Source organism: Chrysochloris asiatica, unplaced genomic scaffold (genome assembly GCF_000296735.1).
Source record: "Chrysochloris asiatica unplaced genomic scaffold, ChrAsi1.0 scaffold00150, whole genome shotgun sequence".
Lineage (NCBI taxonomy): Eukaryota > Metazoa > Chordata > Mammalia > Afrosoricida > Chrysochloridae > Chrysochloris > Chrysochloris asiatica.
In genome coordinates, this window is record NW_006408668.1 from 1,992,322 (window position 1) to 2,007,748 (window position 15,427).

The 15,427-nt window shown below is 36.2% G+C and overlaps 1 protein-coding gene across 2 annotated transcripts in view; it reads right to left on the minus strand.

The window, feature by feature from the left end:
* Positions 1-15,427, minus strand: part of IL18R1 (interleukin 18 receptor 1) — a 67,044-nt gene that overhangs the window by 25,588 nt on the left and 26,029 nt on the right. For both annotated transcript variants that reach the window (XM_006870734.1, XM_006870735.1), the window contains 2 exons: positions 10,318-10,380; positions 3,479-3,599 (listed from right to left, as the gene is read on the minus strand). In XM_006870734.1, the coding sequence (XP_006870796.1) occupies positions 3,479-3,599; positions 10,318-10,380 (184 nt within the window). The remainder of the gene's footprint in view (positions 1-3,478; positions 3,600-10,317; positions 10,381-15,427) is intronic.

Below are 15,427 nucleotides of genomic sequence, written 5' to 3' on the forward strand. Positions count from 1 at the left end.
GAGTGTTGATGGTGGATCCAAGCAAAATGAAGTCTTTGACAACTTCAATCTTTTCTCCATTTACCATGATGTTATTTATTAATTCAGTGGTGAGGAGTTTTGTTTTCTGTATATTGAAGTTCAACCCATACTGAAGGCTATGATTCTTTGATCGTCATCAGTAAGTATTTTAAATCTTCTTCCCTTTCAACAAGCAAGGTTGTATCATCTGAATATCACATCTTGTTATCTGTGAATATGTGATATTCAGATGATCACATATTGTTACCTCCAATCCTGATGGTAAGTTCTTCTTCATTTAAATACAGCTTCTTGGATTATTTGCTCAACATACAGATTGAATAAGTATGGTGAAAGAACACAACATTCTAAAGATATGAATGGTGGTGGTTGGTGGTTATGTGCCATGGAGTCGGTTCCAACTCATAGCAACCCTGTACAGGGTTTCCGAGGCTGTAAATCTTTATGGAAGCAGAAAGCCTTGTCTTTCTCCTGCAGAACAGCTGGTGGTTTTGAACTGCTGACCTTGCAGTTCACAGCCCACTACGCTACCAGAACTCCTTAAAGATATGAGTAGGAACACAGATAGATATATGTACAACCATGTTCACTGAAGCATTCTTCCCTAAGTTCTCACCAGAGGAGAAATGAATAAATGAAATAGGGTGCATACACCATGTTCACTGCAGCACTATTCAAAGGAGAAAAAAATTGGAGACAACCTATACGTCTATCAACAGAAGAATAATTAAACTTTGGAAGATACAAGCAATGGAATGTTATGTGATGCTGATGAATAACTATGAATGTGCAAAACACCTCACAATGTGGATGAACCTGGGGGACACTATGCTGAGTGAAATTAATCAATCACAAAAACACAAATATTGTATGAGACCACTGCTTTAAAAAGTTAAAGAAAAGTTTTTCTGGATGAAAGAAACATTGTATGAGGGTTACAGTTAGGAGGTGCTAAAGGGGAGAGAAAATTATTTATGGGCTAGCGTAGTGGTTACAAATTGGGCTGTGAACCTTAAAGTCAGCAGTTCGAAACTACCAGCCGCTCTGCGGGAGAAAGATGAGGCTTTCTGCTCCCATAAAGATTTACAACCTCAGAAACCCTGTACAGGGTCGCTATGGGTCGGAACTGGTTCAACGGCACTTAACAACAACAACAGAGTGTAGTCACATGTTAGCATGGGTGATGGGACAAGCAATATACAACAAGAGGGAGATTGGTAGAGGAAAGATGAAGGTAGCAAAAGACACAGGGAGGGATGCAAGAGTTAAAGTAAATAGAGATAAATACTTTTAACTGATAGTATATAGAGGGGATTCCAATTATTGTAATGAAGCAAAGTATACGATTTGTTGAATGTAAAACTAATTATCTGCTCTGTAAACCTTCACCCAATACACACAAAAAAAGTTAAAACAATGTATGGTGCATACATACAATAGATTATTATGCAATGTTAAAGAACAATAAAAAAGAATCCTCAAAACATCTCACGTGAATTAACCCGGAGGACATTGTATTATTTGAAATAAGTCAATCACAAAAGGACAATTATAGAAGTTCACAATTATATAAAGTCAAGGGAAAAAATATTCAAAAGTTACCAGGGATAGGAGGGGAGGGACGGGAAAATTATTAGAGAATTATTGTTTCTAAGTGTGGTAGAGTTGGTTCCAACTCATAGCGACCCTGTATAGGATTTCCAAGGTTTTTTGAATCTTTGTGGGAGAAGAAAGTTTGGGATGAATGGAAATACAACTTACAATGAGGGGTTATCAGCATAATATCACCAAAGAAGAGGAATATATGGAAAGGAAAGAAAAGTTATAGACAACAAAAATAAATACTATTACATATATACATACATACATATATAATCCTGCATTATCAGAAAGAACAAACCTTAATCTGAAAGTAGTTGCATAGGCAAGCAGGCAAGATGAGAAGGCAAAACCATACATAGGTTTGGCAGATGATATTTCTACAAACACATCTGTATGTACCCTAAATATATCTATTTTTTTTAATAGAGCAAAGAGGGGCAAAGAAATATAATCTTACTAACCATACCAAACTTCTGGAAGTGATGAGTCACTAAGCCTGGAAGCTTGAGACCATAGTTATGAAAGGACATCAAGATCAACTGGCATTGGCATAATAGAGTTATAACAAAGACAATGAAGCCCTAGTAGTGTAGCGAGTTACAAATTAGGCTGCTAACCACTAGGTCAGTAGTTCGAATCTAACAGTTGCTCCACATGAGAAAGATGAGGCTTTCTGCTCCTGTAAAGATGTAGAGCCTCCACTGTTAGAATCAATTTTATAGTACACAACTACCACCACCAGTTAATAAAGACAATGTTCTACAACTTAATTTGGTGAGTAATTACTGGGATCTTAAAGGCTTGTAAGCAGCCTTCAGAGGTGCAATTAATTATTGGTCTCTCCCTTTCTGGAGCAAAGAAGAGTAAAGAAAATCAAAAACACATGCAAACAATTAGTCCAAAGGACACAAACCTCAGCCTCCACCACTCTGAAATTAGAAGAACTAAATGGTACGTGGCTGCTACAACCAAACTGTTCTGAAAAGAACACATTAGAAGGTTCTGGATAGAGTGCAAGGAAAATGTGGAATTAAACTCAAAATTTTAAAAAAAGACCAGGTTTACTGGTCTGACAGAGACTAGTGGATCCCCCAAGACAATGATCATTTAAACACTCTTAAGGATTGGAACTGAACTCACCCCTATGGTTTAACTTTCAGTCAAACAATAGACAAGTCTATAGGGTGAACAATAATACGAGGGAGGTATGCACTACTTAGAATAATTAGTCACACAAAATCAACAGTGCAGCATTTGCCCCGGGATAAACCTCAGACAGCAGGAATGGGTAGGAAAGAAGGACCAATGGAAAGAATAAGCATAGGAAGGAAGTGAGAAGAGTGCTATTATACTGTGTGTACTACAATCAATGTCATGAAACAAAATGTGTATGAATTATTGAATGGAAAACCAAATTTTCTCTCTAAACCTTCACTCATTACAATAAAAAGGTTTAAAAGTTATATTTAAAATATAAATTAATTAAAATGTAAGGTAACATCAAAAGGTTCTAGTGACCTTCTTTTTCTAGGTTGTTGTTGTTGTTAAGTGCCGTTGAGTCGGTTCCGACCCATAGCGACCCTGTACAGGGTTTCCGAGGGTATAAATCCTTACGGGAGTAGAAAGCCTCATCTTTCTCCCGCAGAACGGCTGGTAGTTTCGAACCGCTGACCTTAAGGTTCGCAGCCCGATTCGTAACAACTATGCTGTTAGATCTCTACATAATCCATCAATTTCGAGACAAGAAGTTATCATTATAAAACTGTAATTCTAATTCAAACTAACCCTAATAGCACATGATTCAAGCAGGAGTCTAGTGTTTGTTTGTTTTTTGTAACATCACATACATACATACATAATATTGACTTCACTCTCTTCATGTATATTGCCATATGTTGCATTTTCTTCTGGGAAGAGCCAATAAATCACATCATTTTCATTCAGCAAAGCAGAGCAGTTGAGACGTACATCTTTTCCTAGGTAAAAGTTGAAAATTAGTTTCTGGATTTAAAAAACTCAGATTTAACAAAGCTTTTTAATTCATATAGTCATTAAAAATTACTAAAGGTGTTGAATGTGTATGTTGTTGTTGTTATGTGCCATGGAGTCGGTTCCAAGTCATAGTGATCCTGTATAGGGTTTTCGAGGCTGTAAATATTTACAGGAGTAGAAAGTCTCATCTTTCTACCACGGAATGGCTGGTAGTTTCTAACTGCTGACCTTGAGGTTCACAGCCCGATTTGTAACCACTACGCTATATAATCAATGTATGTATGTTAAACAAGCTAATATACAACATAGTGCCACACCCTAGAAAAAACACAAATAGACCTTGCTTTAAGGAATAAAAAAGTACATATGGAAGACAAATTAGGAAGCGATTATATCCTATCTCCAGAACATAAATGAACTTCTTCTGGTAGTAAGAGTGGTGATTACATGCCCTCAATTCCGTTCTGACTCACAGGGACCCTGTATAAGGTTTCCAGGGCTGCAAATTTAACAGAAGCAGAAAGTCTCAGCTTTCTTGCCTGGAATGCCTGGTAGATTCCAACTTCCTTATGGTTAGCAGCCCAGCTCATAAACCATTATGCTACCAGAGCTCCTCCACCTTCTTGTAAGCACATCAAAATCAAAGGTAAAGATAAAATCTACTTTAAAGTCAACTATTAAAATTTAGATTGGCCAGGGGGTTTTCTTTTTAGTATATAATTTAGTAGGTAATATCAGGCCATTACTCCCACTGCAACTTGTAGGAAAAATTAAAATGGGTAAGTCATACATGGAGCCCTGAGGGGGCTTCAAAAAGTTTGTGGAAAAATGGAATGAAAAGATAATGTAATTTTTCCATGAACTTTTTGAACATCAACATGCATGGAAAACAAAGAGAAATGTTGAGTTGAAAGTACAATTAGGAAAGCACAATTAGGTGAACTGAGACAGTTAACCATTTCACTCAGTAGAAGAAGCTCATAGAGGGGAAGAAACAAAAGTGTAATTTAGACAGTCATGTGGACTGGAAAATAGAGAATTTTCAAATGCAAGACATTATTCTCACATGATATTTTCTAAACGCTTGGAAATTTTGCAACCACAGAATAAAATCTCCTCAGACTCACGATGCTTAGGAAACTAAAACTCATTAGAGGAAAGGAACTACAAGAAAAATGTGCCTGCCATGTCCCTCTAGTTCCTGGAGATGAGAGAAAGATAGAATGTAACCTGAGACCTAGCCACCACTCTGTTCAGTTTCTGAGTGGATTAGGATGATCACCTTTACACCATCAGCCTAATGGAGAGAAGGGAAAATACTTCCAGAGAAAAATAATATAAACTACATTCATTAACAATACACAAAGATCAGGAAACAGTAAAAAAAAATTAAGATGTATGCAAAGAGGCCTTCATTGTTTGATACACAAAGATCAGGATATAATAAAAAATTAAGGTATATGCAAAGGAATCCTTGTGTGACACTATGGGTTAATGCACTGGACTGCAAAGTCTGATTGATTCTCAAGGTTGGTGGTTCAAACTCCTCGGAAACCCTATACAGGGTTGCTGTGGGTCAGAACAGACTTGACAGCACTTAACAACTACAACAATAACAAATGCAAAGAGGCAAAAAAATGTGAAAAAGAATCAATACAAATTTAAATAAGCAGACCCACAGATGAGACAGATGCTGGGTTTAGTAGACAAAAACTTTGAAATAACAATTATACATGTTGTTAAGTGCCATGGAGTCAGTACCAACTTGTGGTGACCTTATATAAGGCTTCTGAGAAGTGATTGGTGAGTTTGAACCAACAACCATGTGATTAGCATTCTAGTGCTTATCCTATAGAGCCACACCAGGACTCCATTTATTATACACAGGTTAAATACAATAAAGAAAAGATGGACACATACATGAAAAGATCTGTTATTCAAACAAATAATGGTAAACTATATAAAAAAAATCAAATGTATATTCAAGAACTCAAAACTATAACATGAAATTAAGAAATCGAGTGTGTTTAACAGCTAACTGGACTTCAAAGATGGCAGGATTACTGAATTTGAATTCACACCAAGATCAAAACTAAGTCACAGGAAAAAAATGAAATAACAGAGCAGTGTATGTGGGACACTGAAAAAAAAAGACACATATAATTGAAATTCCAGAAGGAGAAGAAATAGGGAAAGTGATAGAAGAAAGATTCAAAATTATAAATGACAGAACATTTTCCAAAATTGATTAAAAACATCTACAAGAAGCTCAGTCGAATTTCTCCTAGGCATATCAAAATCAAAGACAAAGAAGAAATCCTAAAAGCAGCCAGAAGAAAGATTTGCATAAAAGGAGCAACAAAAGCCTAAAGGTTTATTTCTCAACAGAAAGCCAAGAAGCAAGTGAAAAGTAAGACACCTTTAAAGAGCAGGATGCAACTGTAAACCTAGAATTCTTTACCAAAGTAAAATACTCTTCAAAGCTGAGGGAAAAGATTTTCCAGGTGTCTTACTTCGCTAGTGCTACAGTAACAAAAAACAGTAGGAGTGGGTAGCTTAAAAGAGCAAGTATTCAGTTTCTCAATTTCCAAACACCAATCCCAAATCACTGCCACTGCTGACTATTTCGAGTCATGTTTTTGTTGCTGTGAAGTGCCATAGAGTTGGTTCTAACTCATAGCAACCCTGTATAGGGTTTCCAAGGAGCGGCTGGTGAGTTTGAAACACTGAGCTTGCAGTCCAGTACACAACCTACAGCGCCACACCAGAACTCCATTTCTGCGTCATAGGGACCCTACATTAAATTTCCAAGATTGTAAATCTTTACGAGAACAGATAACCTCATCTTCCTCCCAAGGAGCCGCTAGTGGGTTTGAATCTCACTGTTCAGGTGGCTGGAAATCAGCTCCAGAGGAAGCCTCTCTCTACAGGTTCTGGAGGAAGATCCTGGCCTCAGTTTCTCTAGTCTCAGCATTCTTTGATTCCTTGGCGCTCTCCATGTGGCATTTCTCTTTCCTCCATTTCTATTCACTTGTCTTTGTCTCTAATCCGCTCTTTTCAAATCTCAAAAAGTGATTAGGTTTATGACACACCTCATACTGATATGGACTCACTGACATAACAAAATCCTATATCCAAATAGTATTACATGTACAGACAGGTATGTTGGGGTTCTTAAGTGCTTTCAAGTCAGTTCCAACTCATAGTAACCCTGCATAGGGTTTCTGAGAAGGGACTGGTGGGTTTCAACCACTAACTTTGTAGTTAGCAGTCCAGTGCTTATCCTATAGTGCTACACCAGGACCTTATAGATAAATATAGGGGTTATGATACCAACACATATTTTACGGGGACATAAGTCCATTGATAACACCAAGTAAACAATAACTAAAACACATTATTCAAGCTCAAGAAAAATAATCCCAGATGAAAGACAATACATGAACAAGTGAAGGCACACACAAAAAAATACAAATATTTGTTGGTTAAAGTTGTTCACTTATGGTATTTCTATTATAGCTGCACTAGACTAACTAAGGCAATTTCCATTTATAGAAATAGTCATAGAAACTATTAGAGTAAAACCACACACTGGTTATTTAACAGGCCAATCTAAAAATCAGTTAGTTCCACAGACTTTTGGGTTATTCAGTTTAATCAGCCTACAGTGACAGTTAGGAAGAAGGAATTCAATCTTTCATTTGTATTTCCCCTGGCTTTTGAGGTCCTAAAAATGGTGTAGATGTCACCAGATGGAATACATAGGAATCAAAAGACTACATCTATGGAAAGAGACCGTGGAAAAGCTCCATTATCATCAGCCTAAACAAGGACAGGGACAGACTGTGGAACAGACCACCAATTGCCCATATGCAAGTTCAGGAGAAAGGTGAAGAAAATTAAAGCAAGTCAACAAGAGCCAAAATATGACCTTGAACATATCTGAGCTGAATTTAGAGACCATCTCGAGCACATATTTGATGCACTAGACACTAATGACCTAAGAACAGAAGAGTTGTGGGATGGCATCAAGGACATCATACAGGAAAAAGCAAAAGCCGTTTAAAAGGAAAGAAAAGAAAGACCAAAAATGGATGGCAGAATAGACTCTGAAACGTTCTTTCCAACATAGACACGATAAAGTAAATGGAAAAAATTGGTAAGTAAAATCTCACAGGGCAGTTTAAGAAGGCAAAATAAAGTAATATAATGAAGTGTGTAAGACCTAGAGTTAGGAAACCTAAAGGGAAGAATGCTCATTATTTCTCAAGCTGAAAGCACTGAAGAAAAAATTCAAGCCTACACTTGCAATACTGAAGAACCTAAGTCCTGGTGTGGAGCTGTAGGGTAAGCACAGGACTGTTAACTGTAAGCTCAGCAGTTCAAACCCACCAGCTGCTCTTTGGAAACCCTATATAAGGTTGCTATGAGTTGGAGACAACACAATGACATTTAACAACAACAAGGGCAAAATATTGAATGATGCAAAGGCATCTATAAAAGATGGGAAGAATACAGAGTTACTATGTAAAAAAGAAATGGTTGATGTTCATATGATTGAGAGGTAGCATATGATTGAGAACTGATGGTACTGAAGGAAGAAGAAACCCAAGCTGCACTGATGGAATTGGTAAAAAACAAAAAACAAAGCTCCAGGATTTGACTGAATGCAAATTCAAATCTTTCAACAAATGAATGAACCACTGAAGGCACTCACTCATCTATGCTGAGAAATTTGGAAGACAGTTATCTGGCCCATTCCAAAGAGAGGTGGCCCAAAGGATGGTGGAAATCATCAAACATTATCACTAATATCACATACCAGGGTTTCTGAGGCTATAAATCTTTACAGGAGCAGAAAGCCTCATCTTTCTCCTGCGAAGTCAAATAGGAAGTTGTCAAAAATGAGAGGGAGTGCATAAAGATTGATATCCTAGTTAGTGGTGAGCCAAAATGGACTGGTGTTGAATATTTGGAATAAGAATTCTCATAAGTTTTGTTAAGCCAGGAATAACAACTTCAAGACAAATACTGTTGCATTCATCATCAAAAAGAGTATTCCAAGGTCTACGTTGCAGTATAATGATGTCTGTGTAGGATAATAGCTGTATGCCTACAAGGAAATCCAGTTAATACCACTGTTATTCAAATTTACCCACCAAAAGTCAATGATAAAGAAATTGAATTCTAACAAGTTCTTCAATCTGAAATTGATCAAACATGAAATCAAGCTACACTGATAATTACTGGTGATTGGAATGCAAAAATTGGAAGCAAAGATGTAGAATTTGTTGTTGAAAACTGTGATCTTGGTGACAGAAACAATGCTGGAGAACATATGATAGAATTTTGCAAGACCAGTACTTCTTTATTGCAAACAACTTTTCAACAGCATAAACGAAAACTACACATGTGGACCTGGCCAGATGGAAGTCACAAGAACCAAATTGACTACATCTGTGGGAAGAGATGATTGAGACACTCAATACTATCAGCCTAAATAAGCCAGGGGCCAACTGTGAGACAGACCAACAACTGCTCATATGCAAGTACAGGTTGAAGCTAAAGAAAACTAAACAAGTCCATGAAGGTCACAATACAACCTTAAGTATATCTCACCTGAACTTACAGACTATCTCAAGAACAGATTTGATACATTAGACACTAATGATTGAAGACCAAAAGAATTGTGAGATGGCATTAAGAACATCATACACAAAGAGACAAAAGACCCTAAAAAGACAGGGAAAAAAGCAAAGGTCAAAAGGGATGTCAGGATAACTGATATTTTATTTTGAAGGTAGAAAAGCTAAAGTGAATGAAAGAAATGATGGCACATAAGAATCGAACAGTAAGTTTCAAAGGACAGATCCATAGGAAAATGTATTCTAATGAAATATATAAAAATGGAGTTAGAAATTAAAAGAAAATGTGCTCAAAGACTACAACCTTCAGTATGGATTACAACTCAATGTAAAGGAGTTGTAATCTTCATTTATTATTAATAGACAATTTCATGATAAACAGAGGAAAGATTGAAGTTGTCAAGGATTTAATTTTACTTGAATCCACAATCAAAGCTCATAGAAGCAGCAGCCAAGAAATCAAACAATGGACTGCTGTGTTGAGTACATATGCTGCAAAAGACCTTTTAAAGTGTTCAAGACTGAAGAAGAAGTGATGGATTTGAATTATGATGCTGGCAAATAATACTGAATGTACTATGAACTGCTAGAAAAGCAAACAAATCTGTCTTGAAAGAAATACAGCCAGTATGCCCCTCAGAAGTAAGAATTGTGAGACTTCATCTCACATGGTTTGGACATGTTATGTGGAGGGAGCAGTCGCTAGAAAAGGACAGGATGTTTGGTAAAGTAGAGATCAACCAAAAAGAAGACCCTTAGTGAGATGGATTGACACAGTGGCTCAAACAGCACAAGAATTGTGAGGAAGGTGCAGGACTGGGCACTGTTTTGTTCTGTTGTTCACAGGGTTGCTACGTTAGAATCAGCTCAAGGGCACCTAACATAGCAATAAAGGTGACAACACCTAAACAATGGCAGGATTTTTCAAATAGTTCTAAGTTTTTTCTAAATATCATATTTGTTATCTACACACCATTGATTATGAGTCAAATTTACCCTTGGAAGACCCAATATGTACACCATCATTAACACTGAATATATGTATATCAAAATATACCTAATTTCACTTTAACATAGTTAGACGGTGATCCAAAAATAACTGGACTTAAAGTATTGCGATCTAAAAGTGAAAAAAGAAAAGAAAAAATGCATTAGTGTTGTAAAAAACTCTTTTACATAAACATTGGCATAGTATTTTTTTTCAGTGTAACAAAAACTTTAATACTCAGTGCTTTGCATGTACTTAAATTGTATTTTTACTGAATAAAGGTTGCAGCTAATATTGATTGTTGTTTCTTCACTTTCTATCTACTTCAAGTTCACATAATTGGAACTAGTGCATTCAGTCTGTTTCCAGTCACCACAGCTAAAAGCCAGAGGGAAAATGCTTCTTCAGACTATTACCAGACCTCTGACCTGTTGAGTGGAATTCATGGGCAAGAATAAGAGAATAAAATTAGTGCTATGAAAGACCAGATTGACAATCAGGTCTTGATTCTCTTGACCCATCAATGTGTGTGTGATTTGTCTACTTATGAAGCTAACATCACAGAATCAGGTTGCCAGAGAGACTATCAGCTGTAGCAGGAGACATCACTAGAGCAGATAGACCATAAGGTGAAGAAAATGGAAGATGACAGCTGGAAGTCAACAGATCTGTGTTCATGAGCATAAGCTCAAAGCAGTGGTTCTCACCATGTGGTGGCTGAGAGATTTAAGTCCACAGCCACATGTAAACTGTAATAAAGACATAGAATAAAGCAAGTGGGAGATCAGAGTCCCACTTTCCTAATAATCTGTCATAACACCTCTTGACTATTTTTCATTCAAAGGTCCACATTTTAGAAGAATGGTAGCAAATTTCAGCAAATTCAAAGAAAATGGTCAGGATGTTAAAGAATTTAGACTTTTATTTATAAGGCATGGTTGAAGTGATTTTGCTGTCTCAATAATTCATACAATCGACACATAACAAGCCCTATTGTTGTTAAGTACCATGGAGTCGATTCTGACTCATAGAGACCCTGCACAGGGTTTCTGAGGCTTCAAATCTTTACAGGAGCAGAACATCTTCTCCCGCGGAACAGCTGGTAGTTTCAAACAGCCGACCTTGAGTTTAGCAGCCCGATTCGTAACCACTATGCTACCACAGAGCCTTATAACAAGCCTTACTATATGCCAAATACTTCCAAAGGTATGCAAGATGCAAATTTTAGAAAGAGTCAATACCTCTTCCCAGAAGCTTCTCACACTATTTATGTCATAAATTAGAATCCCTAAGTTTGATCCTATTTTTTTTTTTTTTTTTTATGATCTTTAACAATTTAGGTTTTACATTTAGGTCTTTGATCCATCTTGAATTTGTTTTTGTATATGAAGTGAAATATAGAACCTGTTTCATTCTTATGCCAATGGATATCCATTTTTGCCAGTTGTGTTTGTTAAAGAGACAACTTTAACAAATTAATGGACTTTGGCTCCTTGTGGAAGATCAGCTGTCCATACGTAGATGTATTTACCTCTGAACTATCAATTATTTTCCATTGGTTTATATGCCTCTTGCACCAATACCAGGATGTTTTGAATACCATGGCTTTATAGAAGGTTTGTGATTACGAATTGTGAGGTCTCTTACTTTGTTCTCCTTCTTAAGTAGTTTAGGCTTTCCATCTCTTTAAAGAATAATGATGGAATCTGGATCAAAATTGTATTATATCTGTAAATCACTTTGGGTAGTATTGGCATTTTCCTATACTTGAGTATGGCATTGTTTTTCTATTTGTGTAGGTCTCTTTTGATTTCCTTCCTGTACTAGTGTTTTGTAGTTTTCTTGATGTAGGTTTTGGGTGTCTCTGGTGATGTTTTTTCCCTAAGTATTTCATCTTTAGTGTGAATGTTATAAATGGTTTTTTTTTTTTTCTTTCTAATTTCTTTTCTGAGTTCTCTTTGTTAGTGTAGAGAAAAACCATATAGCGTTGTAGAGAAAACCATATATTGTTGTAGAGAAGACCATATATTATATTGTTGATAATGTACCCTGTCACTTTGCTGCCTTCTATTAGTTTCTATAGCATTCTTGTTTTACTTATACCTTAACAGTTTAGATTCCTTTTATTTTCCTTTCTTGTCTTATTGCTTTGGATAGGACTTCTACTACAATGTTGAACAGGAGTGGCAACAGAAGGCATCCTTGACTGGTTCCCATTCACGGGAGGAATGCTTTCAGTCTCTTCCAGTGAGAATAATATTGGCTGTTGGATCTGTGTATGTGTCCTTAATTACCCTGTTGGCCATCGATTCTGACATGTAGTGAACATCTAAGACCCTGCTCCTTAATATGTCTGAGATTATAAATCTTTAAGGGAACACATAGCCTCATCTTTCTCTCATGGAGAAGTTGGTGGATTTGAATCACAACCTTTCAGTTAGCAGCCCAATAATTCACCCATTGTGTCACTAAGGCAATTTATGCCAATAATTATGTTGAGGAATTGTCCTTCTATTTCTATTTTTCTGAGAGTTTTTATCAGGAATTGGTGTTAGATTTTGTCAAATGGCTTTTCTACATCAATCAAGATCATGTGGTTTTAGTTTTGTTTTGCTTTCAATTTATGTGGGGGATTACATTACTTGTTTTACTAATGCTGAACCATCTTAGGGTACCTGGTATGAATCCCACTTGGTCATGAAGTATTTTTTCAGTATTATGCTGGATTCTATTGATTAGAATTATGTTGACAGTTTTTGCATCTGTATTCATGAGGGATATTGGTCAATAATTTTCATTTTTAATTCTGTCTTTGCCTGTCTTTGGTATAAAGATTATGCTTACTTCATAGAATGAACTTGTGAGTACTCAATCTTTTTTATATTATAGGATAGTTTGAATAGAATTGGTATTAACTCTTTTCTGAATGTTAAATAGCTTTCACCCATGAAGCCATCTGGGCCAGAATTTTTTTGGTTGTTGTTAGGAGCTTTTTGCTTTATGGCCTCATCAATTTTTTTAATGGTCTGTTCAAATTTTCTACCTCAATTTGTGCTATTTTAGGTAGCAGTGTTTTTCTAGAATATTGTCCTTTTATTCTAGATTTTAAATACGTTGAAATACAGTTCTGTATGATTTCTGTTATGCTTTTTTATTTTAGTGGTTCTGTTATGATGTCCATTTCGTTTCTTATTTGTGTTATTTGCATCTTCTTTTATTTTTAGATTTTCTGCTAGTTTATCAATTTCATTAATTCTTTCAAAGAACCAATTTCTAGTTTTCTTTCTATTGTTTTTCTCTTTTCTATTTTATTTAATTCTGCTCTAATCTTTGTTTTCATTTTTGGTAACTGTAGGCATTTTTTTTTTTTTTTAATTTAACATTCATTCTATCGCATATCATCTCTCATTGCCTTGGTCACAATCCCCTCCATGCAGTCCTTCCCCCCCAGGTCTTCAGCACACAGTCGCTCTCCCTCTTTGGATCTAAAGTCTCCAGCTGCTCCATTGCTCCACATCATCATCTCTGGCTCCATTTCAGGCATCACTGCTTTTCTGGGTAGGGTCCCGCTCTCTGCTCTTCTCCCTTGATGGTCCTAGGGACCTCCGTTCCTAGACTGAAAAGTTAATCACTCCCCTCCTTGCTATAAAATGTCTACCTTTACATTTCCAACCCTCACAATCAGTCCTGATAACAATTATTCCATATTGTATCACAAGAGACCCATCTGCATTTCATTGCATCAACCCTGCCTGATTGAATACTACTCACTGGAGATTCTACCTTCCTCCATGCCCTCTGGATCTAGGTTCCCTCTTGAAAGCTTGTAAGCCAGTCACTTCTTGCCTTTGTAGCCCCCCACCTCCCATTTTGGGTAGCCAATGTCCAAGTTGCCTAACTGTAGGCATTTTTTGCTATTCTTTTTTTTTTTTAATTGTTGGACTGGTTCTGTTATGATGTTGATTCTGTTTGTCTCTTTCATTTTGGTGTAGGCATTTCTTGCTATAAATTGACATCTGGTTATAGCTTTTGTTGTGCCCCAAAGGCTTTGGTATGTCGTGTTTTCATTCTCATTTGGTTACTGGATTTTTAATTTCTTCTCTTACCCAGCAGTTTCTGAGCAAAGTATTATTCTGTTTCCATGTACTTGCATTTTTTATATAGTTACTCTTATTGTTGATTTCTAACTTAATATCATTGTGGTTTCAGAGGATGTTTTATATGGTTTTGATATTTTAAGTTTTACTAAAGCTTGTTTTGTGGCCTAACATATGGTCTAGTCTGGAGAATGCTCATGTATGCTTGAAAAAAATATATATTGTACTATTGTTGGGTGGAGTGTTCTGTATATATTTATGAGGTCAAGTTGGTTGATTGTGTTGTTTAATTCTTATGTGTCTTTGTTCAGTTTCTTTCTATGTTTTCTGTCCGTAATTTAGAATGGAATATGGTTACGAATCGGGCTGTGAACCATAAGGTCAGCGGTTCGAAACTACCAGAAAGATAAGGCTTTCTACTCCCGTAAAGATTTACACCCTTGGAAACCCTGTTACAGGGTCGCTATGGGTCGGAACCGACTTGGTGGCACTTAACAACAACAACAACCATTATTTGTAAAGTTGTCTGTTTCTCTCTTCAACTCTATTAGAGGTTGATTTGTGTCTTTTGCGGTTCTTTCTTTGAAGTATCTATATTTATTATAGTCATGTCCTCTTGTTCAATTGATCTTTTAATCATTATATAATTCCCTTCTTTGTCTCTTCTATTGGTTTTTGCTTTAAAGTCTATTTTATCAGAAATTAATATTACCACTCCTACTCATTTTTCATTGCTATTAGCATAGTTCATTTTTTTCCATCCTACAATTTTCAGTTTATTTTTGTCCTTGTGTCTTAGGTGTATCTCTTGTAGACAGCACCTTGATGAGTCCTGCTTCATTATCCAATCTGCTACACTCTTGTCTCTTGATTGGTACATCCAATCCATTTACATTCAGTGTAATTATCAATAGGTATACACTGATTGCTGTCGTTTTGCACTATGCTTTTTGTGATGTTACTAGTTCCTTTGTTTCACATAACTTTGTGTGCTGAATTCATTTTATCTATGGGTTTTCTTATCATTTTATTTATTCCTGTTGTTTCAGAGTTTACTAAATCATTACGATTTTCCTCTTTTT